General features: G+C 33.6%; 2 protein-coding genes across 2 annotated transcripts; one reads left to right on the top strand and one right to left on the bottom strand.

Annotated features, from left to right (window-relative positions):
- The first annotated feature begins 12,743 nt into the window (after nt 1-12,743).
- On the top strand, nt 12,744-17,671 carry LOC132030230 (type I inositol polyphosphate 5-phosphatase 2-like). Its single transcript, XM_059419761.1, has 11 exons — nt 12,744-13,257; nt 13,365-13,470; nt 13,560-13,646; nt 14,483-14,561; nt 14,663-14,767; nt 14,888-15,695; nt 15,863-16,053; nt 16,148-16,256; nt 16,345-16,493; nt 16,614-16,860; nt 17,127-17,671. The coding sequence occupies exons 1-10, from the start codon at nt 13,222-13,224 to the stop codon at nt 16,813-16,815; spliced, it is 1,872 nt and encodes a 623-aa protein (XP_059275744.1). The 5' UTR covers nt 12,744-13,221; the 3' UTR covers nt 16,816-16,860; nt 17,127-17,671.
- Nucleotides 17,672-18,632: 961 nt separating this feature from the next.
- Nucleotides 18,633-25,378, bottom strand: LOC132030231 (ribose-phosphate pyrophosphokinase 1). The gene is made up of 8 exons (XM_059419762.1): nt 25,170-25,378; nt 23,503-23,667; nt 22,211-22,459; nt 21,823-21,966; nt 21,569-21,736; nt 20,485-20,554; nt 20,038-20,119; nt 18,633-19,429 (listed from the first exon to the last, which is right to left on the bottom strand). The coding sequence occupies exons 1-8, from the start codon at nt 25,284-25,286 to the stop codon at nt 19,249-19,251; spliced, it is 1,176 nt and encodes a 391-aa protein (XP_059275745.1). The 5' UTR covers nt 25,287-25,378; the 3' UTR covers nt 18,633-19,248.
- Nucleotides 25,379-26,563: the final 1,185 nt, after the last annotated feature.

The raw sequence follows: 26,563 nt of genomic DNA, 5'->3' as shown, positions 1-26,563 counted from the left end.
TTAAAGACAAATTTCTAGCTTGAACATAATTAATTTAATAATCCTATACATGCACCAAAGTAATTGGACTATATGCTAAACAACCCTTATCCTACACGTCCACTACCAACTCTTATTCGACTCAATTACGTACAATATGAATAAGCCAACAATCTTTTCTTGTATTATGAGTTTTTCAAATATAGTATATCTTATACTATAAGTATTTGAAATTTGTAGCGCTTTATATGTTGTCAAAATCTGTAAAGATGTTTCCAAAACAGAAAAGAAAATAGAAATCGTGTATAAATTTTCATTCAAAAATTAGATGACTCACTCAGGATTAAGAACTTTGAGGGGTTCTTTGAAATGTTTCAAAGTAGCTGCTGTCTCTTTTGAAAGAAAAGGGTTAAGGAAAAAGGATGAAAAAGAGGCAATATTGCCCTTTTTCCTTTTTCCTAAGTTTGATAATGGCGAATGGATTTGGGCTATTTTTTTAAAAAATGGTGAAATTTGCTTCTATACTATTCGAAATTGAATAATTTTGCCTTTATTAAATATTTAATTTGTCTTGCATGTAGTACTCTCACCATTAGAATACAATTTCGTTGGTGTCCTCGACCCAAATGGAGCTCAACCTGAAGGTTATTTTAAATCATAATAAAAAAAAAATGAAGGTGCAAATTGAACCTTTTTTCTCCGAAAATTCCACACATCAAGTCCACACATTAATGGCAAGCCTGCAACAATGATACAAGCATAACGGAGGACAAAATAGAGCAGTTTCAAAGGACACATTTCATCATTTTCCCTATTAATCTTGTAGGAAAGTTTTGGAAGATATGACACTAAAAGTTGTAGAGCCAGTTGTCTTTCATATAAAGCCATTGAAGCAGCGCATCGTGCTATAATTCAAGCGAACACTATTCCTTGAGAAGATCGCTATCATGGAGGTGGCTCTCGTACTTTTTTGGTCCTTGTTCTATCATTTTATGTATTAATCGAAAGGACGGACGTTGATGTACCATACAGTTCCAATATAGGTGAATTTGCGTACTATTCATGTAACTTGAGAATACCAAACGCTCTGTTTCGTTTTGATTGGTTTACCTTTCCCTATTTTGCTTTTTGAAATGATGTGACACCTTACATGAAGAATACTACTATCAGTTTGACAAAAACGCTGCAGAATATAGACAGAAATCCAGCTACATTATTCTTAGAGTGGAACCCTTTTTTTTTCTGGATAAATCGTTCAATGTGAGAAACAGCTATGACCCTCTTATCATTTTGGTGGAAATTGGAAATGGACAAAATGAGAAACAACACGGAAAAAGAAATTTAGACGTTTCAGTACTTGCACTGATTGTTCGAGCGAGGCCGGACACTGAAAGGTGAGTAGTTTATCTGAAGTGACGTTTCCTAAGTAGTGGAAGGACGTGTGGAAAAGGTAGAGACAGATCAACGAATTGAATTTTATGGGTACAAGTTCAGGATTCTATTATATCTATTGGATTTACTAGGTTCGATTTTTATTTCTTATAATTTAGGGGATCTTTTAACATATTCATACATAGAGAACAAGAAATTTATTGGATTGGACAAACTCAGAATCACGATGATTCATTCCACCTTTGTGAATACCGGGCTCTATTTATGCTTGTGAGCGTAGTGGTATAAAGCGTATTTTGATTGTGTGACCGACTAGCCAAACAGAGAAAATGCTCAACTATAATGACCTGAAAGTCTCGTGTAAAAGAACCATTATCAACAAATCAGAAATACACCAAGAATAATATGCCTACGACGGCCAAGAGCTCTTATCGACGAAATCATTTTTTGGCACCACGAGTTAGATTCATCACATATATCCTATTTCTATTTTTAGTAAATAGGATTTCTGTTATGCTGAAGACGTTCACGTAAAATGTGCTGACTTAATTCTCGTGAAATATGCTGAATAAATTCTTTCTTTTATTTTCAATGGAGGTGATGACAAAATTCTATTAGGAATCTAATACTACTGTTGATACCAGAAACTCGGCACCTCATTCAACATCAAAAGAAAACAGTCATCATGTGCCTCTTTTAATTCAGTCCCTTATTTGGGAGAAACTCATAGACAGATCCAATTAATATTATGAAATAGGATTGGCCTAAAATGGAGCTAGTAGCAGAAAAGTCGGTATGGGCTTAACATAGACGTGTTTTTCGACATTTAAGGTTAAATAAATGCAGCATATGTTAAATAATGAACAAAAAAAAAAAAAAAGGCATTAAAGAATCTAAAAAAAACAAGAAGAATCAAAACCTAGCTAACAAGGATATATTCAGCTTGTTCCCTAGGAAGATTTGGGCAAAAAAAAAAAAATCAGAAAATGTGCAAACCAAAGCCAAACTTTATGCCAAATTTAGTTATACATAGTAATTGATAAGAGAGGGTGATAGATTATTGGAGTATTTCAGAACGTTTCGTTAGATGCATGTATGAAGCTAATATGGTGCTTTTCCTTGCGAAAAAGTAAACACATACATGAATGGGAAAAAAAATAATTAATGAATTCCATGTACCCCTATTTAATGTAAATTTAAAGTTTTTACTTGTTCGCGTTAGGTATTATAAAATCTAAAGTTAAGTGCTAAAGTTGAATCCCTAATTGTTGCCTTATTAATATCACACGCATGCAGACGGGGCATATGTAGTCAGAGGCGAATCCAAAATTTAAATTTTATGAGTTCAATCTATAGATTTTTAGCATTGAACCCATTATATTTTTAAAGTTAGGGGTTCATATCTACTATTTATTACAATTTTAATAATTTTTTACACACAAATATAGGCTCTGCGTCCAAAGTTTGGGGTTCGATTGAACCCCAACCTTATAGGCTACATACGCCTCCGTATGCAGTGTATTGGCAAGCCTACACCCATTACTACTAAAAAAAAAAAAAATTAACTTCTGAATTTGTGAGTGAAAACTTGAAATAATATGTTTTTCAAACTTCAAATTTCGTATTTCAAGTTTAATAAACGATCTAATTTGAAATAATCTCTAAATATTATTTTAATTTAAGATTTTTTTTTAAAAAAAACTAACAGTATTTACAAGCTCATAGCCAGCCAGGTACAAACAGCTACTTGAAGTTACTTTACTCCTATATATAAACGCTGATATTGGGTTTTCAGTCGACCTCACAGAGTGAGATAGTAATTTTGTTTGATTCTTTAATGCAATCAAGTGGCTACACATGGCTGACATTGGGTCCCAATACTACCACCAAGGAAGAAGGCAAAAAGCAGGTGAAATGTGCAACCTGTGTGGCCCACAATTGACACTTGTCACACAAAAGAGACCCTCACACAACCGAGCGCTTCCATTTGGACATTTTTTTTATGGGAAAAGGGTCAAATATACCCCTTTATTTTTTTTTATTAGTTAAATATATTCTCCGTTAGTAAAAGTTAATAAAAATACCCCTGTCATCTTCAAACTTCACACTTATGCCCTATTTGGATGGAAATTCCCAAATCATCTCAAATTACCCAATTTCAAAAAAATTATCTAGTTTTTTTGTTGATCCGCCCTGCCCAACCCACCTATCATCATCATTAAGCTCTAACTTCATCTTCTTCCATGGAGCAAAAAAAAAAAACACACACACACACACACACTCAAATGATAAATCCCAAAAATCACCTCAAATTTAATCTTTAAATCCAATTTAATCTTTAAATCCAACTCCAAATCTTGGTGCAGCCAGCACTTGATTTAAAGTGGCGTTCAGACTTTAGAGTTTTCTAACATTTTCCCCAAGAACCACCCAAACAAGTACAATTGTTTTTCGGAAATCAATTTGAGGAAACAGTTCTTCCAAAACTATTCAGAAATCAAATCCAAACTAAGCCAACTCAAGAACACTCACAGAATATTTGAAGCACAAACCTTTACTCCTCCTTTTAAAATGAAAAATAAGGAAAAGAAGATGTATGGAATGTATACAAAGACACACCACAAAAAATCTTGAACTGCAACATCATTTATGAAAAGTATAACAATCACAGAGCAAAAAGGCCATAATTGTATTGATGCTTTAGACTAGTTCCGAGGTTGACAACAGGTTAATACATGCATTTCATCAAAGAAGAAACACTCAACTCACGTCCAAAGTACTCTTTAAATCCAACTCCAGAGTACTGGCTGCATCAAGATTTGGAGTTGGATTTAAAGATTAAATTTGAGGGAGTTTTGAGATTTTATCACATTTGAATGTGTTCTTGCCTTTTTTTTTTTTTCTTTCCATGGAGGAAGATAAAGTTAGAGCTTGATGATGATGATAGGCGGGTTGGGCGGGGCGGGTCAACAAAAAAAGTAGATAATTTTTTTGAAATTGGGTAATTTGAAATGATTTGGGGATTTCCATTCAAATAGGGGCATAAGTGTGAAGTTTGAAGACGCCAGGGGTATTTTTATTAACTTTCACTAACGGAGAGTATATTTAACTAATAAAACAAAGTAGAGGGGTATATTTGACCCTTTTCCCCTTTTTTATTGGTGTAGTGAAACCTTTTGTAGGTCTACCTTTGCCCCTTATTTTGTTACTCTTCCGTTTCAAATTATTTGTTATGGTTATTGAAAATAATCCTCTCTAATTATTTGTTGTTTTAAAAGTTCTAGATAAAATTAATTATTTTTTCCCATTTCACCCGTAGTAAAAGTTTTGTCATTAATAAAGATGACACATAAAAGAATAAACATTTTACTTTGTTTGTCCTTGTACATTATCGTAAATTTAGGCAATGTTACCAGTCTTATTTTCTAACTGAACCATTTATCAAATGTCATTATAAGTTAAATATATCTCACGTCATCCATACATGTTTTTTTCAATTTTTTTTTTTTAAATCCATACATGTGCTTGTAGAGATCTCTCATGAATCATTTTCAAGCATAATTCAAAACGAAAATTATTTTATAAGTTTTCTGGAACTATTATTATTATTAATAATATTCTTATAAAATTATTAGATTTATTTGGAAACATACATTTAGAAATTTTTGTTATTACGTCTAATTGTTACTTCTCATCATTTCACTCATTTCTTTTCAAATACCTAATGATGTATTATAAATAATGAAAGCAGAAATCATTAACGAGCAATTTCTTATAGAATTGAAAATGAAGCCGTTACACGTCAACAATGAAATTATCTTAAAAAAAATAATTTGAGTAACCGAGAAGTAATCTTTTTAATCATAAAATATATATGAAGAACTAAGTCATTTCTTGAGGTTCATTTTAATGATTAATTTTTGCCCCTCAAAAGAAGTAAAGAGGCTAAGGACTAAAGTGAAACGTGTCAGTTGCTAATAGATGATACAAAATTTTTCGAGTATACAAACATATGAGAGCAATTTGCAGAATTGGCCTGCACTGGGGGTGGTCTTTAATTTTTGGCCCTCAAATTGGTGGTCTTTAATATTTGCCCTTCGCTTAACACTCAATAGTCCTAGGTTCGAATTGAGGCTCAGTCGAAAAAAAAAAGGTCGTAAGGTATAAGTTGAGATTCGCAAGGTAGAAGTTGGGATTCGCAAGGCATACTTATACCTTAAGGCAAACTAAAGCAACTTTTACCCAAAATTAGGCCTCAGGCAGGATTTGAAAAATTTCAACAATTTTTTTTTTTTGCCTTAAAGAGGAGTCTGAAACTCAACTTAAAAGAGGAGTCTGAAACTCAACTTATGCCTTGAATTTTTTTTTTAAAATTTTTGATTGAGCAGGCATTCGAATCCGGAATCAAGAGACTTTTAACGAAAGGCCAAAATTAAAGACTACTGATTTGAGGGACAAAAATTAAGAACACCCCTAGCGCAGGGCAATCCTGCAAACTGCGCTCATATGTTTGTATATTTTTTAGCTTTTGACCAACCCCTTTTCCACATTTTGGCCAGTATACTCGGAAAATTTTGTATCATTTATTAGCAACTGACACGTTTCACTTTAGTCCTTAGCCACTTTACTTCTTTTCCCTGGTTATATATATGTTACAAAACCAATGAATATTAAGAAGATTAACTGAAATTTTGGTGACTGCTATTACGCGTAATTAGGTAAGCGTATAAAATAATTTTTTTTAATTATCTTCTCGGTTTGATGACCTAAGATTGTTGAAAAACGACCTACATAAAATTAAGATGAATGCATCTCAACTGTATTTAAGGAGGTTTAGTTACTAAATTATTACTACTAGAACTATAAGGCTTATCACTTTAAATAACATGCGATTTCATGGATGCATCTCCTTGCTATTTTAATCACTAAGGTGAATAATAGTTAGATGCTTGATATGGCTCATTTTAATTACTAGTATTAATTATGTCGCAGAGTGAAGATGACTTCACAACTGCAAGTTCCAGAATAATTGCACTTTTGATCACAGAGTTATTGATAAGTTACAATTTTGGTCCTTGTGATATTTAGAAGGCATTTGGACATGCGATTTGAAACCATGAGATAAAATCAGTGTTTGGACATGCGATTTGAAACCATGGTTTGAAATATCAAATCATCCAAAAAGGCATGATTTGGGGTTTCAAACCATGGTTTCAAAAAATTTAAATATAAAACTTGACAGCATAAGTTTATATTTTATTAAAAAAGACTAATAAGTTGGTAGATATTTTTGACAATTACTCTCACCAAGCTTTATTTATGTCTATCATGTGGAAGGATTATATTAAAGAGTAGTTAAAATACTATTCATGTTAAAATTTCTTTTTTATTGAACTAAAGTTTGATCAATTGATGTTGTATTTTTTAGAAAGGCCTTCTAGTAGCGTATTAATTTTGTTATGAACTATGACTTACTCATTTGGTAAGATTGTGTAAGAATTGAGAATATTTTGATGATTTTCACAATTTGTGAGTTTTTTTATGTCTATAAGAAAAAATATAACTTAAGAAATCCAAATTGCATGTCCAAATATGATTTCAAATCATGATTTTATCTCATGGTTTCAAACATGTCCAACCATGAATACTAACCGTATCTAACCATGAATGAATTAAAGTCTTGGTTTCTTTAATATGAAATTTTTATATTTACCTTATTGATAGAATTATACCATTTTACTTTCAATTATGAAATAACAATACAAATTTAACATAACGCATGGGCAGTACTTAGGTCGTTTAAGAGGTAGTAATTCGTTATTTGTTAAAGATAGTTTCATGAGCAGAAGAATAAAAAATGTGCATTTCAATTTATTAAAAGTTAAATGTGCCTGCTTAGATACCGCGAAAATCAAAATCAACATTTATTAATATTTTAGGGACTAAAAACGTAAATTTTCCATAAATAGTAACCATTATAATATTCACCCAATCCCAAAAAGGGAAGGAAATGAAGATAAACAAAACAAAACAAAACAAAAGAAGCGAAAGGCACGGTGAGAAGCATTCTTCAACTTTGATAATGATTTGATATGCGAAGAAATTAATAACAAGCAAAGTCAACTACGATTCTAAGAAATAACCAAATGATTGTATTATTAATTAAATAAATAAAGTGGGGAAAAGGCTTTCGAAAGGGATGGAAAAAAGAAAAATAACTTAAACAGCAAGAAGAGGAAACGACAAATAGAATTTTAAAACGAGCTTTAGTAGAAAAAGGAAAAAAAAAAAAAAAAGGAGTCGGTGAAGAGAAATTGAATCCTAACGAAATACTATAGTTCTTGATTAGCCTTTTTTTTACTCACTAAGATAAATATATATATCAAAATAAGGTCCGTCGTGAGAATTAAATAGTAACTTACTACTGAACCTACTATTTTGTAATTTTAAAAAATGAAAAATTTAAAACTTAATTATTAAAATTAATTTTGTGTTTGAAGGATTAATATTTGAGAAGAGGAGTTTTGTTCTCGTTCATCTTTCCTTGTAAAACCATCCATTGATGTAGACTTGACCTATATATTTTTCAACTTATTTATTAAGATTGTTGTGGACTACAGCTAATAATATCTTATATTACTTGTGAATAGATTAGATAATAGTCTTATGCTACTTTTCGTAAAATGCATCAGTAATGTTCAACCACACCATAATTATTACGATTATATTGTTGTGATCAAATTGTCCTCATATACCATCTCTTTTATGATTAACATCCACATGTTTTCCATTTTCCTTTACGGAAAGTCTTCCGGACAAGCTGTTTTGAATTAGAAGTTTTATCACATCCGTTTTGCCTTGAGAAATTTTCACTTTTTTTGGGATATTTTTTCACTTTATTTGAAAATTAACGTTTGACAATGAAAATTTCAAATATTCTTTACCACACTTATAACCAAACACAAAATCCATCTTTAACTCCAACTTTAAAATTCCAAATAAAGTAAAAAATATTTGATTTTCATGGCCAAATGCCTACTTCTTTTCCTCCAATTTCTTGATAAGTTTTTGTTTTTGAAAATTAGGAATGAGTGTCAAAGAATTTACTTTCTTTTTCTTCTAGTTTGTTCCCACTAAAAACAGTAAATAAAATTTGATCGCAGTTCTTGTCACACGACTTCGTTATATTAAATCCTATAATTGAGTCAACAAAATTACCTTTGTTCTAAATTTGATTTAAAACTTTAATTCTCAAACTCTGTTATCATTAAAACTACAGGCAAGTTGTGAACCATTGGTCTAACAAACTCAAGTGTACTCTGTATGACCAATTGCCTGTAAAATATTTTTGAAAAGAAAGAGAGAAATATATTAATATTGGCAATCCGGAGAGTGTTTCGATGAAGTTTTTGAGTAACTAAGATTAATAATAATATCTACGTGTTAGTTGGAGCAAGTAATATGAAGTTAGAAGTCAAGATAGTCGTAATGAAAACGACTTCCGTCGAGAAGCAAGGAAAGTAAAATGTTTTTCATGATAACCAAACACCAGAAAATATTTTCCTATCGGAATTATTATTTTAATTTTTGAAAAATTGGTTTTTCCTATTCAGTGTTCGATACCTAAACTATATCCAAATTCGCGCCGGAAAATCGTACATTAGGAGCAAAGCGCTCTCTAACAAAACCTCTCTCGTACTTAAAACACCCTTAAAATGTATCCACAAGTAGTCAAGTCTGTAGTTTCAAACAAAAGCTTTTCAGAAAAGTCCCTAGACCCTGTCTTTCCAACTGATTTTCTGGAAAAATTTTTTAGAAAGTACAAACAAGCAGAAAGCTTGCAAACTTTTCCAGAAAAGCTTGTGGTCAAACATCTCAACGAGAGACTGCGTTTAATAAGGTATCCTGTGCCTAAATAACTAAATTTATAAACCCTTCTTCAATTATTTAATGTTTCTTCTACAACACAATTTCGTTAGTTATTTGATGTTTACTAACCTGTAAAAATGATTAAATAATAGAAGAGTTATATTATTGATGTTCTACTCTCAATATAATTATACTAAGATTAAAATTCTAATTTTATTTACAAAAAAAAAAAAAAACAGACAGATATACAACAAGACTACATAGTTTCTGATTTCGGCGCCCACATTTTTCGTTTTACAACATCATTCCAATAACTAATTTTGACAAATTTAAGATTTCAGAGCAGCATATTTATGCAGAAAATCTAAGCAAATAAATAAAGAAATAGGGTTTAATAGTCTGTGTTTGTCTTGTCCCATAACAACAGCTACAACCCAATGATTCCTTACTGCCACTTTTTTGTTCTTTAAAGGAAAGGTACACCTTTCGTACATATGTCCTATTTGGTCCCAAAGGCCAAAGATCTTTACTTATCTAGCACTATAACCTTTCTGGCCACTCTATGGCTTCCCATGGCTGTAATCTAAAGTCACCTTCTAAGACAACTGTTATTTTTCATGATATTCTTCTACATTTACCTCCACATTTAGTGCTCTCTACTTTGTCCCACTACCCATATTGATCTCCAGTACTCTCCTTCAACCCATAGCATCATTTCTTGCAATTAGTGTCCTCTAATTTGGTCCCACTATCCACATATACACTTTTCAATTTATGTCGACTGCGTTATCTTGTCACGTTTCAGCTGGGCGGCTCAATACTGTTACGAGCCTAAAACCAAACTTCAATGAGGGACCTTATTATTATTCTTTTTTAATAACAAAAATGAGAATAGAAAAAAGATTCATATTTATTTTTTCATTTGAAGTCTACTTTTTGATGATCTATGTCAGATATCTCACTAACTTCAAGAGCTCCTTTCTGAGATTGTATCAAAGATTCAATTCTCCTCTTTTGAGTTTTGAACAATCGGATTCATATTTTCTAGTTGACATATTTTATATTCTAGTTTTGAACAATCGGATTCATATTTTCTAGTTGACATATTTTATATTCTAATAAATAGTTAAAGAGACAATATATATTACGTAGTAAAATATCAAAAACAAGCAAATTTTGGATGAAAACAATACTAACAAAATTGAAATAATATAACCTGATTCAAGAAACTGATAACTTGATTTGGTGCCGAGAAAAAATAAAAATAGCAAATTGCTATTTACGTTGTAGCTCTTGTCTTTCATAGAAATTTAATCAAAGACTCTCTTGAAGAAAACAAAGGAGAATAAAAAATGTGTTGAAGCATACTGAATTAAAGTTTAGAGAGTAAAAGTCAATTGAGTATTGTAGAGAAACCAATCAGGGGTAGATTGAGTATTTGTATACTATACGTTACTTATTATTACTGATTTAGGGCCTTATTTTCTGTCAATTAATTAACTATTTCCTTCTAATGACAAAAAATACTCAAAATACTTTATAATTTTCCAAAAAAATCATATATTGATGAATAATGGGGCCCTAAAAATGAGGGGGTCCTAAAGCTATGCTTTAGAGGCTTCACCCAAAAGCCGCCCCCTGCGTCTCAGATTATTTTTCTGGGTACCCATTTATTATACTCAAAATCTCTGCACTATTAATCCCACATAGAATAATGGGGGATGAAAATTTTAGAACTATAATCCCCAGGTAACTCTGTAACCAATCAAATGACTCCTAATCGTGGTACTATTTTTACACCGACCGCTAACTATGTGGGATAATGATTTTGGAATTATCAATCCGGGGCTAAAACAACAAATTGATAAATTTACCCTTCTTCGAAGCTTTTCTCCAAAAGTTTTTGGAGAAAGATAATGTTAAAATTGAAAATAAAAATTTATCCCAGTTATTCCCTAACCAACGACCCCTAAGTCTGTTAAAGACCTATGTAAAGGAAAAAGTCAGATACTGTTTCCTTTTGGCTCATAATTTTTATTCATTTCCTGACCACTAAGCCACACAGTTGGCATAGTACCTTCACAGTTTTCTTTATCCACAGATTAATTTCATGATTCATTTCTTGTAAATTTAATCCCTTTGGTCACGTTTACCATCCACCATGCAAATATTTTATACATATTTATGTAACTTGTATATATGGACGTATGTTTATTTGTATTTTATTCCGTCCAGCCTATAGCTCTACAACTGTTTCAATGTGAACGCTAAACTATTTAAATTAGTAATGACGCATTGACTAATCCTGTTATTTTTATAGTCTGAGAATTTCTTTCTTTTTTCCTCCCTTTCATAAGAAGGTAACCACATATTTTTGGTCGTGGGGTCTTGGAATCTTGGCTATGAAGTCATTATTTAACTGCTTATCTTTATTTCTGCAACTCAGTCGGTGTCTTTTCTTTACAAGTTGCACTTCTTAATTCATGTTTTAGGTTTTGCTCGTTATCAGTCACAACTTCACTTAACAAATTGACTTAAAAGAATTGAAATCCTTTTTAAAAAATGTTTAAGTTTCTGGTTAAGGCTACATTGGGTTTGAGGCAATTGCACAAACTAGTGTACGTGGTTTAATATTGAGTTTAATCAATTTACTTGTATAGTATTTTTCTAATTGCATACCAGGGTGTATCTAGCATAGGAAGTATTGGTTCGGCAGAATCCAATAGGTTTGGTCCAGGCTCTGTATATGTGTTAAGAAATCCAAGCAGAGCTACCTTGCTCAAACGGGTGCCAATTGACATCCCTTTGCTGAAAAATTACATTGTGTAGATAGGTAAAAAATATTATCTATATATATACTATATGTTGAATTTTCTTTATTTTTTTTCGTGTGTTTATTTCTTTTTATTTTGACTCCCTTTGAAAAAAAAAAAAAAAGGCTTCACCACGATAGAAATCCACTAAAATATATACATATAATAACTTTAAAAACCATAAATTTAAGATTTTGGATCTGTCTTTGCTTGCATATATGTGTACAATTTCGAAGTCAAAAGTAATGGATTTAGTTTGATCCGCTATTTTGTTAACATGAACGAGAATTCAATTGAACCCTCATAACCAGTCTTAAATCCGTCATTATGAGGGAGAGGAAAAAGGGGTTGGCAGCCTAATTAGAATTGGTTGGTCAAACAAACTTGAGCTCTAGGTGCAGTGAGGAGCCAAGACCTGTAGCTTGATCACTCAACAGTGAATTTGAATAAGGCTTTAATTAAACAAGGGATCAACTACATTTTTTAACTAGATCCTACTCTTTTTAAAATATTTCACATTAATATGGTCAGTTTAATTTAGAAATTTTTGATTAATTTTTGTCCTGTAGTTACAACCATGCAATAACAACTGATATGCCTATGGAATATTTTATTAGTATAGAATCTGTCCTAACTTTTGGTGTCAATGGCTTATATTTGCCCACTTTCCCTGTTGAGATTTTTGAGGAGTGCAAACCATTACTTCAATATTTTAGTACTGGAGATTTCTTGTAGTAATTGACAGTGACTTCCAACTTCCCTGAATATTTTATGCTTTTTATTATTTGTGTTTACTTCAGTTAACATTTAACAGCAAGCTTTTGTTTTTCATAAAGTGACAACCTTCAGGACCATTCAATTTTTCTTTTTCTTCTTCCCATTTTTTTTTTTTAAACATTTTGATATGCTAGTTGGAGGACAGCATATATCAGTTAACCTTTCGGCCAATATTTTTTCTGTCCTTTCCATTTGTTGTTACTAAGAATCTTCTTTGTAGAGAAGTCTGACCATTGACAACCTGTTTTCAATCCCCTTAAATACATAGTACTACATATTAAACTCACAACAACTCTTGCAAACAGTTTAAGCCTTTGTGCCACTGTTGGCATTCTTAGGAACAAATCTTGAAGCATTTTACTCTTTATTTTTCAACTTTATTTTTTGTGCTATGCTAATGAAAGCAAGAAGGGGAAGGAGATCTCAGGTGTGTTTTCATGTTCCGTCTAGTACTAGTACTAGTACTAGTACTTAGTATTTTTTCAGTAGTTTATTTCAATTCAATGGTAAGCTGAGGTTGGTGTTTTGTTACAGGCCTTTTGGCCATCAATTGTGATGAAGAAATGGCTAAATATTGCACCTCAGGTGTATGATTTTAGTGAAGATGAAGTTGACACCGAAACGGAGAGTGAGGATGATGGTATGCAAATTTTCATAAATTATACATGAAAATTTGTTTCTTGGTTTATGTTCTAGGATTGATTGATTGTTCTCTTGGTGATTTTCCAGCTTGCTCACTCAAAGATGAAAGCATTATTGAAGATCATGAACATAGAAAACCGGGGAAGCTTAACGAGTGTGAGACTCAAACTACAGGTACTAATCAAAATTTCCAATGAATACCCCTTTTCATATATTTCTTATCAAGTAAACATACTAAACTGAGACTCATCAGTTTGATCATTAAGTTTGTGTCCTAAATCCTATATCCTTCGAGAAAAGATCAATTCCTTCCCTAATTTCTAGCTCGGTTTCACTCCATGGAGAAATTCTTCATTCGTGTTCTTATGCATAGTTCAGACTAAAATCTTTTTCATTGAGCTAACGATCAGTAGTATGTCAATTTTCGCCACAAAAGCAGAGTTTCGATTTCTTTTTAAAGGATTTTTGTCTGAATAAAAAACCTTTGCATATATTTAATTTCTATTTTTGCTTATAGTTGAGCTTTGACTTATCAAGTAAACTATACTAAACTGAGACTCCCCAGTTCGATCATTAAGTTTGTGTCCTAAATCCTATATCCTTCGAGAAAAGATCAATTCCTTCCCTAATTTGTAGCTCGGTTTCACTCCTTGGAGAAATTCTTCATTCATGTTCATATGCATAGTTCAGACAAAAATCTTTTTCATTGGGCTAAAGATCAGTAGTATGTCAATTTTCGCCACAAAAGCAGAGTTTCAATTTCTTTTTAAAGGATTTTTGTCTGAATAAAAAAACCTCCTCTTACTTACATTTCTTGGTGATAAACCAAAATTAAATGACCTTATTAGATGAATATCTGAAGTATTGTTCATATATGGCTAGAAAGGTCTTAACTTGTTGGATACTTATGCATGGGATATACTAGTTTAATTCACCGTGCTTTCAATCTTTGTGGAATCCACTTTTAAAGTTGTATTATGATATTGACTAGTTGAACTTTAATTTCTTAGGGAAACCTTCAGCTCCGAGACACCGGAGAGGGAAATCAGAAACTTTGAGAGCTCAGTATATTAACACGAAAGAAGTCAGGTTTGTCTTTATACAATCAATTACATGCTAGTTGGCTTTTTGAGACCTGAAATCCAGTTGGAAGAGTTTATAGATTTACATGAGCCCTGATTTTTCTGCAGAGTTACCGTAGGTACTTGGAATGTGGCAGGAAGACTTCCAGATGAGGATCTAGACATCGATGAATGGCTTTGTATGCAAGAACCAGCAGATATCTATATTCTCGGGTATGCACAAAATGCTTTTGCTAATAATTAGTTCTATACGACTTGAAATATTTTGGTTGTTGAGAATCAGATTACAGAAATGAGTTCAACCTATATTGAATTTGTGTCTGCTCTTTACAGATTCCAAGAGGTGGTCCCTCTGAGTGCTGGAAATGTACTGGGAGCAGAAAACCGAAGACCAGTTCCAAAATGGGAGGCGATCATCCGAAGAACATTAAACAGGACGGAGGAACCTGAAACTAAGCTCAAGAGTTATAGTGCTCCACCCTCTCCAGTTTTAAGGACTTCTTCGGCTGATGACATAATTGCTGATGTGGCTGATGCTCCTGCGCTGGCTCAAATGACAGATGCATCACTCAACGCAGCTATGATTTTTGAAAATAATACTATCAGACTAGGAAACAATCTCCATTTAAAGAGGATATATGGCATTGATTGTGACAGTAGATTGGATTGGCCTGAACGTTCACTGGATGTAACACCTCAAATTCTTTCCTCTAATTTGAAGTTGAGGAGAGTGTTGAGTAGTACCGCGAGAGTTGGCTTTGGTAACATAGACAATCCTCTAGCTTTTGACAATGGTTTGGACGGTAGAGGGTTAAAAAGGGTGCATCAAAGCTCGGGAAACTTAGGTTTACTGTGGATGGATAAACAAGAAGAACCTGTGGTTCTTGATGCTCTTTCTGATGGCTCTGATCAATTTTGTGACGAGGAAAATGACTTGTTCGAAGAATTTCCAGAGGTCAAAGAAGAAAGTTCACTTCTAGATTGTGCAGTGAAGTCGCGTCCAATGTATGTTCGTATTGTCAGCAAGCAGATGGTTGGTATATATGTATCAGTTTGGGTACGCAGAGGATTAAGGAGGCATATAAATAACTTGCAAGTCTCTGCTGTTGGAATCGGACTTATGGGATACATGGGAAATAAGGTATCACTTCTTCTTTCAGTTACAGTCTTACAGATATATTCAATGCTCAAATATATCAGCATGCATTTGTCGTTCAAGTTGCATAGTATTTTAAATGATTCACAAACCAATTAAAGCTACTGCCACTGAATAAAACTAAGAGCTGACTTATTAATGTTGCTGTACAGGGATCTGTTTCTGTGAGCATGTCTCTTTTCCAGTCGCGGCTATGCTTTGTTTGTTCTCATTTGTCATCCGGACAAAAGGATGGAGCTGAACAAAGGCGTAACTCTGATGTCAATGAAATCATGAGGCGTACTCGTTTCTCATCCTTATTTGACACCGATACAGATGAACCACAAACAATTCCATCTCATGAGTAAGTACTAGAGCTGTACTTTAAAGTTGGATTTAACATTTTTAACTGTTAAGAGTTTGTATACTAATATATATTTTTCTTTTAATATCTACAGTCAGATATTCTGGTTTGGAGATTTAAATTATCGAATCAGTATGGCAGATGCTGAGGTACGGAAACTTGTTGCCAATAAGCAATGGGATGAACTTCTCAACAGTGATCAGGTGAGTCATAACTAAAATTTGTCTTTTTCATTGGTATGCATAAGCTCCTAGAAAAATTAAGCTTAATAGTGTTGCGTCACATGAACAGTTAAACAAAGAACTCAGACATGGACATGTGTTTGGTGGTTGGAAGGAAGGGTTGATTAACTTTGCACCAACTTACAAGTATGAACTCAACAGTGATAGATACAACGGAGAAATTACTAAAGAAGGGGAAAAGAAGAGATCACCAGCATGGTAAGTGAAAAAAAATTGCTTTCAACAAACAAGTTCGCAAAATCTTGGAGTCAACAAGGGTCACGAGATGCATGATATTTTATTGTTACATGGAAATGAGTATTTCTTTACGTTATGCAGGTGTGATCGAATACTATGGTTGGGAAAAGGTATAAAACAGCTCTTTTACAAGCGAGCAGAATTAAGACTATCAGATCATCGGCCTGTAAGTTCAATGTTCTCGGTAGAAGTGGAAATATTTGACCACAGAAAGCTCCAGAGAGTTCTCAATGTTAAAAGTTCTGCAATTCATCCTGACATTCTGCTAGAAATTGGAGAGTAAGACTTAAAGCTTCTGCAAATAACTTGTCATCAAACTTGAAATTAGGTGAGTTAACATTGATGCCATTAAATTACTGCCTCTGGTCCATATTATTTGTAAAGTAACGTTCTTGCACACCCCCTTAAAGGAAACATTTAATATCCTTAATCAGAAGAGTATTCGTCTAAACTACTTTTTATCTTTCACTTAACTAACACCACACAACTGGAAAAAACAAAGTAATGATAATTCTTGTTTACCTAAACATCATATATTTTTTGAAAAAAATTAGTTTTGACAGTTACCTTGTTATGTGGTTTTCTTTCTAACAGATGATTATTTCATTGGAGAAACTTCTTGAATACAACTCGGGACGAGAAGAGCTACAAAAGATAAGACTGCAATTATTGTATCAAGACCAAAATGTTAACTTCTGAAGGATGAACATCATATACTCGAGCAACGAAAAGCTGGCTACGACAGAATGTGTATAATGTTGTTTAAATCTAAATAGTCATTGGAAAAAGAAAATTACTAATGATTTTCCCCTTGTATTTGGTTTTGATCGGGGACATCCTATACTGTATTAGTTCATAGGCTTGTTTCCCATAGTGTGAATTTTAGTTCATCCAAAGGTATTCATTTTTCTTCTTATTTCTTTGTTTGTTTACATTTCCCATTGAAAAGAAGGGAATAGCTGTATAGCTTAGTAAATTCAGTTTAGGTAGCCATTTCAAAGTTCTTACATATACAGAAGAAGTTTTATGGTTGTAACTGATTAATTGAACAGATAAATATATTGAATAAAATTACTAGTTACATTCCCTTCATTAACTCATGAAGGAAAGTTCTAGCTGGAGCTTATTTCTTAGTCCAATTTAGAGCATTGTATAAAATGATATAGAGCACAAAGTCCATCACATATGGACTGACACCCACTGCACAGGTTTGTGTCAATTTCTTCATTCACAGAATGCCCTTATCAGTCAAACTCTATCTCTTACCAGAACTACTTTCTACAACTCCTCTTCAGCAGCTGCTCAATCTTTTATTTCGAAAATCAAATTTGAATGTCACGAGACTTTCTCACTTTCTACCTTGCATTTTTTTCATCTTTAGCAGTTCAGTATTAATCGGTTTCATTCCAATCGAGATGGTCAGCTTGGGCGCTAGTTACACTTACAGACTAATGATAAATGATAATCGTCCTTGAATTGGAATCTTAAGTGGGTCAATTCCGACCTTCACTGGTCTGAGATGGCCCTCTTGTAGAATAAAGAAATCGATTCAATCCCAGCTGAGGAAACCACTTCAAAGACATCCTCATTTGATACATCAGGCCAGAAATTTAGCTTCGCCAAGTCCCCATTATGTACATTCCTTGTTATTGACTTAATCAAACATATGGTTTTCTCAATCCATAATTACATATTAAGATTTTGATTTGGCTGTCTCCATCATGCAACAACATACCCAGTGTATCCCACAAGTGGAGTCTGACGAGGGTAAGATGTATGTGGACCTTACCCCTACCTTTGGCTGTCTCCATCATGCAAGCCAAAAAATGGGGGGAGTTTTTCCAGGTTACAACTGTCTTAGGTTCTAGTATTGAGTTTTTTGGGGAAAAGTATTTACAATTAGATTGGTTGTTTAAAAATAAAGTTCTTTACGGTACATTAGAGGGCTTTTTTTTTTAATGTTTCAAAAGAAACTTTTTCTGATTTCTTGAAATACTATCTGTTTTTTTTTCCAGACCTAGCAATGATAATCTCCGAAGTCCTTTTATCGATTTGATAAAATATCCTACAGGATAATTTAAGTAATAAAATAACAAGAACTTCTGAACAAATATTCATGCACATCATATTACAATCAACTTGTCCTCCTTCCAATAGGTCTAAATGGACCAGTTTCTACTAAAACAAATTAATGTCATAATAAAACGAAGCTCCACACGGGTCCAAGAATCAAAATTCAGGCAGGAACTGAAGCTCGACACGAGTGTCATATCGACCTTTGGCGAAGACGAGGGACAATGTCACAGCAGCATTTTCTGGATTAATACTGTGCCTTGATAGTCATCAGATTTCAGAGCATGAATCAATACTAACTGAAAAAATAAGCACATGGTCTCCATCTTCCTATCCTTCCAACTGTCTAACTTATAACTTAAAGAAGAACAAAATATTCCAAAAATGTAGGACCTACTGTGGTTTGGCTACAATGAAAAAACAAGGTGAAAAAAGAGAACAATTTGTTCACTCTGCATGCCAGTCACCTCTAAGTAAAGGAAAGATGCATGCCAATGGAGGGGTCAACTGATGGAAGAGCGAAATAAGCTAAGATGTTTTGAAGAATTAAAAATACCTTTCGGACCAAAAGAAAAAAGAACAAAAAATACAGAAGCTAAACAAGAGCTCCGGTCACCTGAGGGATTGCCACTATCTCTCCTACCTACTGGAAAATGCTACTCACAGAACAATCATCATGCACCCGCCAAATTGTTTCACCGAGAAGATTTGCAACTGAAAGAACAGTCAGCTGCGGGAAATAGTTTTTCTCTATCGCGGGAATTGTGTTTGTGACAATGACCTCTTGGAAAAGGCCACTTGACAACCTTTCAATTGCAGGGGGGCTGTCAGAACAGGAATATTAAAAGTGAGTTAATATAAAGGCAACTCAAGCAAACACAATATGAGTAAAATTGTTGGAACCAGAGGAACAAAAGAACAGCAGTTGCTAAGAGAATAACACATTATGGGTCTGAAAATCAATGATTGTACAAATTAATACTACCTCATGTCCATTTTAAATACTTATTGTTTATCCTTTCAAATATGGTCCATGATAAGTGCTGTTTTAGGAAACCAAGAAGGCATTAACTATCTTTTCCAAATCAACCCTTCTCCAATTAATGATCTAAAAAGGTCTGAGGAGAGAGAAAAGGTAATTTGAAGAGAGGTAGAGGGTAGCCTAGTCAAATAATCCTTATAATTAATGCTATTAAATGGTTTTCTTAATGGTGTGCCATAAACCTTAAACAACATTTAAAATAGAAATGGAATAGTAAGCCTTAAAAGAATTGATTGAAGGTCTGCCGAAAGAATAGAACTGTTTCGCACAAGATGATTGTATTGAAGTAGATCCATATTTACCCAGCTAACCATTCTACTAAGGGTATAATGTGTATACGTATAGAGTTCTTTATGCAGTATAACGTGTCAATTATATGGCAAATGTTACCTAAAAACCGCATGTGTACAGCATGCATAAACTTCACGTGCGCCCTCCTGATGCAAAAGTTCTGCGCCTTTGGCAATAGTCCCTAAGACCCATTAGCAGAAAGTTAACAAATAGTTTTCAAACCTGGCCTCTTCATAACAAGAGAGTGAGCCGAACGAAAAAAAAAAGAAGCTCCAAATTGCACGTGTGCACCTAGTGGAAGTTCTAGTTGAGGCAAATTTCATAATCTTAAGAAGATGCGGAAATGGAAGAACGATAAACATAAAAAACTAAAAAGTTTTCAGGGCGAACAACTAAAGGTAGAGGATACTCAGTAGATCATCACAGTTGTTTTAGTTCACTGCTTCAGTTAGTGCCCATGATATTAGAAAGAATGAGGACTAATAAACCATTTATGTTATCCAGGTTTTGATTGACATGATTATTTGATTAATGCGTCCAACTAACCTGCTGTGTCAATCATGTCATCCACCATAACTGCAACTTTTCCTTTAACATCACCTATCAGGTTCATAACCTACAACACAACAAATTAATGACTCAAGGACACAATAGGATGCATTGAAAGCGATATTGCAAGAAGAAACGCAAACACAGTTTAATGCTTTGCGTAGTATAATAGCTCGACAACACTGTTTCATTTGCATTCAAGAAAATCTGCTATGGGTTTTCCCCCTCTAGTTGGATGTTTAATCAAGAGATGTAAGTGATAAATTAAAAAGAATAATTAGAAAGATGATCCCCACATAGAAGAAACCATATTTAACAGAACCAAAATCATGTTGAGGTAGACTAAAGAAGAAGCGCAGATAGATGCACGTCACAACACAATCAGTGACCCACGAAAATAGCCAATATTTAGCATAACATAAAGGAGTTAGGTCCATAGAACTAATACATTTACAGTACCTTCTTGATACTCTGTTAATGAATTACCTTACTTGTCCCAAAGAAGAGAATCTGTAACAGTTTACTTGACTTGGGAGGAATGCTTCTAAACTATGAGACTAAGACTGAACACGGAAATACAGCCTACTATACAGAAAAGAAACTTCTGAGACTGCTAGTCACTTGCAAGCCATAATAGACAGTCCTGAACCTGGACAGAAAGACAGGAGTACTCTCAAAGGACCTTTTCACCTTCTACCATTCCCTTAAGAACACGAAAGGAAAAAGAAACCAAAAAATTAAAAGAAGGGGGGGGGGGGGGGTTGTTGAAGAGTAGGGTAGTCCAGCCAACGAGGGGAATTGACCGTTAAGTAGAAATAAAGTCGCTAAATGATGGTAAACAACTATAAGGACAACAGATTGCTAAGTTTCATAGAATTTTTAAAGAGAGCTTCACTTCATCTATATTGCGAGACCAGAACTTAAACATTGTTTCCACAAGGAAAAAAAGAAAAATCAAGTGCATTTATGTGATTGACCATTTTTAGGTCATACTTTTATTGAAAAAAGAAGAAGAAGAAAACCCTCAAAAGAGCTTATCAATGCAATAAACTGCAGTACTAAGGTTTAGCTTTGTATCTACCTCGGCGACATTATGTCCATGCCGCCTTTTGTCCACAATGGCTAAAGGTGCATCAGATAATTTTTTTGCAAAGGCACGTGCTCTAGCAACTCCGCCAACATCAGGAGAGACCACTACCAAATCATCAGAAGAAATCTTCTTGCTAGCAAGGTAATCAAGGACAACAGGCTGTGCATGCAAAGAATGGCGACTGCTTATTTGCCAATTTAAAATGGGCAATACTTAACCACTTTCAGCAGTACAGAAGAGATTACCTGACAGTACACATGGTCCACTGGAATGTCAAAGTAACCCATGGATTGCCCAGAGTGCAGATCACAGGCCAGAACACGATCCGCACCTGCTTCAGTTATAAGGTTCGCAACCAATTTGGCACCAATGGATTCACGACCTTGTGTCTGTGATAAGAAAATTTATGATTTTTAGAACGTAATACAATGCAGTTAAAAATGTCTACTTATCTGTGACTCCTTAGAGCCAACTGAAAGGACACAGAGAGACTGAATTTGCAAGGTCCTAAAGGTCAATGCCACACCCATTCCCACCTCAAGGTGGAGTAGAAACAAACAAAGAGGCAGAGAAACTTGACCAACAAAAACTTGAAGCTTGCAAGCATAAACTTTACAACACAATCTAACTTGCCTTTCTATCAGCTCTGGCATATCCAAAGTATGGAATTACTGCAGTAATGGTCTTGGCAGAAGCCCTTCGGCATGCATCTATCATTACCAAAAGCTCCATAAGGTTTTCATTGGCCGGAGGACAGGTGGATTGAATCAAGTAGACATCACAGCCTCGAACACTCTCTTGCAACTGGACATAAATTTCACCATCAGCAAAGCGTTTGATGTTCACCTTTCCCAGCTCAAAGCCCATGTACCAAGCAATTTCCTAAGTGACAAAAAATGCTGCATCAGTTGAAATGAGAAAGCTAGCATAAATAAACTGAAAAGAAGTCTGATGGGTTTCACGGCTAGAAGTAGCAATGATTCTTATATTTTGAAGATTGAGGAGAAAAGTGAATAATTACTAAAAAGATATTCTTTACAATGGAAGTTTCAGATATCTTTGTAATTGTGTCCCTTTCCCAAGAACAGAGAAGACAAAGAAATGTTCCTTAATCTTTCATGCACCCAAGGGTGTGGCCTAGTGGTTAATGAAGTGGATTGGGAACCATGAGGTCTCAGGTTCAAATCGAGCGGAGGCAAAAATTCTAGGTAATTTCTTCCTATCTGTCCAAGTCTTCGTGGATAGAGTTATGCGGTACTTGTGCAGTTGTGCTGGTGGGAGGTAGTAGGTACCCTGGAACTAGGCGAGGTGCACGGGACACCATGATTATCAAAAAGAAAATGCTCATTAATCTTCTATCTTTCTCTGTTCCTATGCTTCTTCAGGTATTCAACCAGTTAGATGCTAGAAATTAAGACTAAACAGAGGAAAGAACATAAGTGAATTAAATTCTATCCCCACTTCTTATGCAATACTTAAAAGGAAGAAATTCTGAATAATTGATCAGTACTGAAAATTTAAAGCTGAAATATCCAGCCTGAAAGCGAACCATTCTCCACCCCAAATCCCGAAACTATATCCTTGAGCAGGCTAGAATAGTCAAGAACAATGTACAACTGGAGGCAGTCCCCAGAGGACTTGTTTTCTTTCCCTGCTAGTAAGGCTGTTCCAATTTCAGTAATCAGTTAATAACAAATTTAAACCACTAAATTATTATTTTGAAGTTGGGGAAGCACAAAACTGTTTCATTCTGGACGCAAATTTCAATATTCCATTGTTCACGCTGTACAAAACAAATAAGAAGATCTTGATTGTTATTTTAATAAATATGATGGAAAGATATACTAAACTGACTTTGGCAGTCGCAAAGCATTCAAGAAAACACAGTATATACACATAACTCCATCAACAATCGTCTGGTTTACCTGAGAAAGCGAAGGATTTGCAGTTCCAGTGAATATCTTCAGCCTATTATTGTTTCTACTAACTGCATTCTGTAGGCGCCTTGCTTGCAAGAAGTTTGGAAGTGTTCCATCATTGATGATTGGCACGTGAGGCTTCCCATTAACTGGTTCACTTATTTCACAATTCTGATACCCAAACAAATGATATAAGATAAAGAAAAACAAATTGTAGAGGTATTATAATAAGAAAGCAAGTATGGAGTGCAATAAGTACCATCAACATTTCAGCAGCCAATATTGGAGCTTGAAGCCAGAAAGGCAGAGCAAACTCAATTTCCTTTTCTTTTATCAGGTCAAACTCAATTTCCTAATTTGCGCCAAATTTGTAAAATTCATATAAAGGGTCAATTTTTCTGAGCCACTTTTATCTTTTTCAGATTCTCCTTCACTTAACAGTACAAGAATACTACAACCCCTTAAAACAGATATCTAAGAGGGCGTTCGGGATAACTTATAAGCTGGTTAAACCAACTTATAAGCACCTTTTCGCTTATCTATACGTTTTTGGGAAACACCAAAAGCGCTAATAAATCAAAATCCGTTAAAAAGTCATAAGTCGGCCGAGCCAACTTATGACTCTTTAGCGTATAAGCACTTTGGTTTAACCAAGACTTCTACAGTTATAATCCCCGAAATAATCTTCCCAAAACAAACCCCTAACTCCTTTAGCATTCCATTTCCACATTCATCCTTCTCCTTGTAAAGACACTTCTTAATTTACATTAAATAGCTTTGAAAGAATTTTACTCATGTTAACCACACACGTCACGGTTTATTATCACCTCCAACACTTTTATCCAAACACGTAAATTCTTATTTGTCAAATCAGTTTAAACACTTAAATATAATTTTCAGCAGTTGATTCTTATCAGCTAATGTCAATAAAAGCTTCTATAAAAAGAAAAACTAATAGTAATATCATCTTAATAAAACAAACAGATACCCATAAGCAACATACACATTTCACCAACCAAAATTGGAGCTTTAACAAAGTTTCAACTGATAAAACTGAATCATAAAAGAAAAGAAATACTTCTTTTAACCAGGAAATGAATAGAAATACTATGTAAATTCAATTCTTTATGAGCAACAAACTGCAAAATCAATATAAAGATTCAATTTTTCTGAACCCCTTTATCAAAAATAGACCAACCATTGTTTTCTTATAAATAAATAAAAGAATGAAGGAAAAAGTGAATAGAAATACTATGTAAACTCAATTCCTTATGTGCAATAAACTGCAAAATCAATTTTGCTGAACCCCTTTATAAAAAATAGACCAGCCATTATTTTCCATTAAAAAAAAGAAGTTACACCCAGATTAATTCATTTAAAAGGGGTTCAGTTTAACATAACCAATAAAAATTCAGCAAAATTAAAATAATGAAGGAAAAAGTGAATAGAAATATTATGTAAATTCAATTATTTATGTGCATTAAACTGCAAAATGAATATAAAGAATCAATTTTTCTGAACCCCTTTATAAATAATAGACCAGCCATTATTTTCCATTACACAAAAAAACAAGTCGAACCCAGATTATTAATTCATTTAAAAGGGGTTCAGTGTAACATAACCAATCAAAATTTCAAGAATGAAGGGGGAAAAGTGAGTGTAAAAGAACTTACAACATAGCATGGAAAACGGGTTCGTTTGGGAACAAAGCTTTTGTGAGTGAATGAAGAAAATAGAGAAGAAGAAGTTGAAGTTGAAGAAGGGTAAGGCAAAGCCAAAGAAGAAGCCATTGAAAATGAGGAATTTGAGAGGTTTTGGAAATGGCTTTGTTTTGTTTGCCTATTTGTATGGTGCTGCTTTATTTTGTGTTTGCCTTTTTTGTTTTGGGAAATTAGCACTTGTAGTTCCTCAAATATTGAAAAAATTTGATTTTGGTCTTTGCGATTTCTAGTTAAACGAAACGGTCTCTCTACCTCGGTAAGGTCTGCGTACACTATACCTTTTCAGACCAGCTTATAGGATTATATTGAGTATGTTGTTGTTGTGATTTCTAGTTAAGCACATTAATCGATATATGCAGTTTTGATCTCTTTGACTACGAATCCTCAAAATTTTAGTAGGCGTCTGGCCATGAAAACAAAAAATTATTCACTTTATTTGGAATTTTGAAGTTGGAGTTAAAGATGGAGTTGTGTTTGATTATAATTTTTGTAAAGAATACTTGGTTATTTGAATGTAATGAAAGTGAAAAAAAAAGTGAAAACAAGGTTTGTGGTGTGTTTCAAATTCCAAATACAACTTCAAGTTGTATTTTATATTTTCATGGCCAAACACTGATTTTCAAATAAAGTGAATTTTTTTTTTTGAAAAAAAAGTGAAATATTCTCATGGCCAAACGGGCCCTTAAACCATTCAATTGTCAATGTATTGTGTGAAATTTGTAACGTTACACCATATTTGAGAGTAACATAGTTCGAGATATAGTCTAAAAATCATATGTTTCTTGTATAAAGGGACCAAAAAATACATATTTCAGTTAATTGAAGGTTAAATGTGTTTAGTAAAATATTATAAGAACCAAAATTAAAATTCATCAATAATCAAGGGACTAAAAAGGCAATTATCCCTTTTGTTTTTGTGTGCGCTCTCTACGATTTTGTTTCTTAGGTGAATGAATAGCGGTTCAATGTGAGCTGGAAACAGGAAAACCTTTTTTGGGTTTTGTATTCTTCTACTTTTTTCCATTTTAGGAACTGTTGTTCTATATCTTTTTTATTTTTGTTTTGTTTTTGAGAATTATTTTCTTGGTTGGCTGCAATTTAGTGAACAATCTAACATCAGACTAGTTGAGGGAAGTCACATGGAATAAAAGTGCATAATTTTGGGATATAGGGGTCCACACAAAAGGTTGTTGAGCAACAGTTTTCTTGGTCAGTATTTGACTTTGAGGAGAAGAAGTTTCTCGTAAAAACTAGTTTCAATAATCAGTTTTCGGACCACTTACTAATATTTAGTCATCATTTTATGATTTTTAGACCTAACTCAATTTCAAAAATTAACTAAAGAG

The sequence above is a fragment of the Lycium ferocissimum genome, chromosome 9 (genome assembly GCF_029784015.1).
Source record: "Lycium ferocissimum isolate CSIRO_LF1 chromosome 9, AGI_CSIRO_Lferr_CH_V1, whole genome shotgun sequence".
Classification (NCBI taxonomy): domain Eukaryota; kingdom Viridiplantae; phylum Streptophyta; class Magnoliopsida; order Solanales; family Solanaceae; genus Lycium; species Lycium ferocissimum.
Note: the sequence above shows the minus strand (reverse complement) of the source record. Positions and strands in the feature narration are given on the sequence as shown.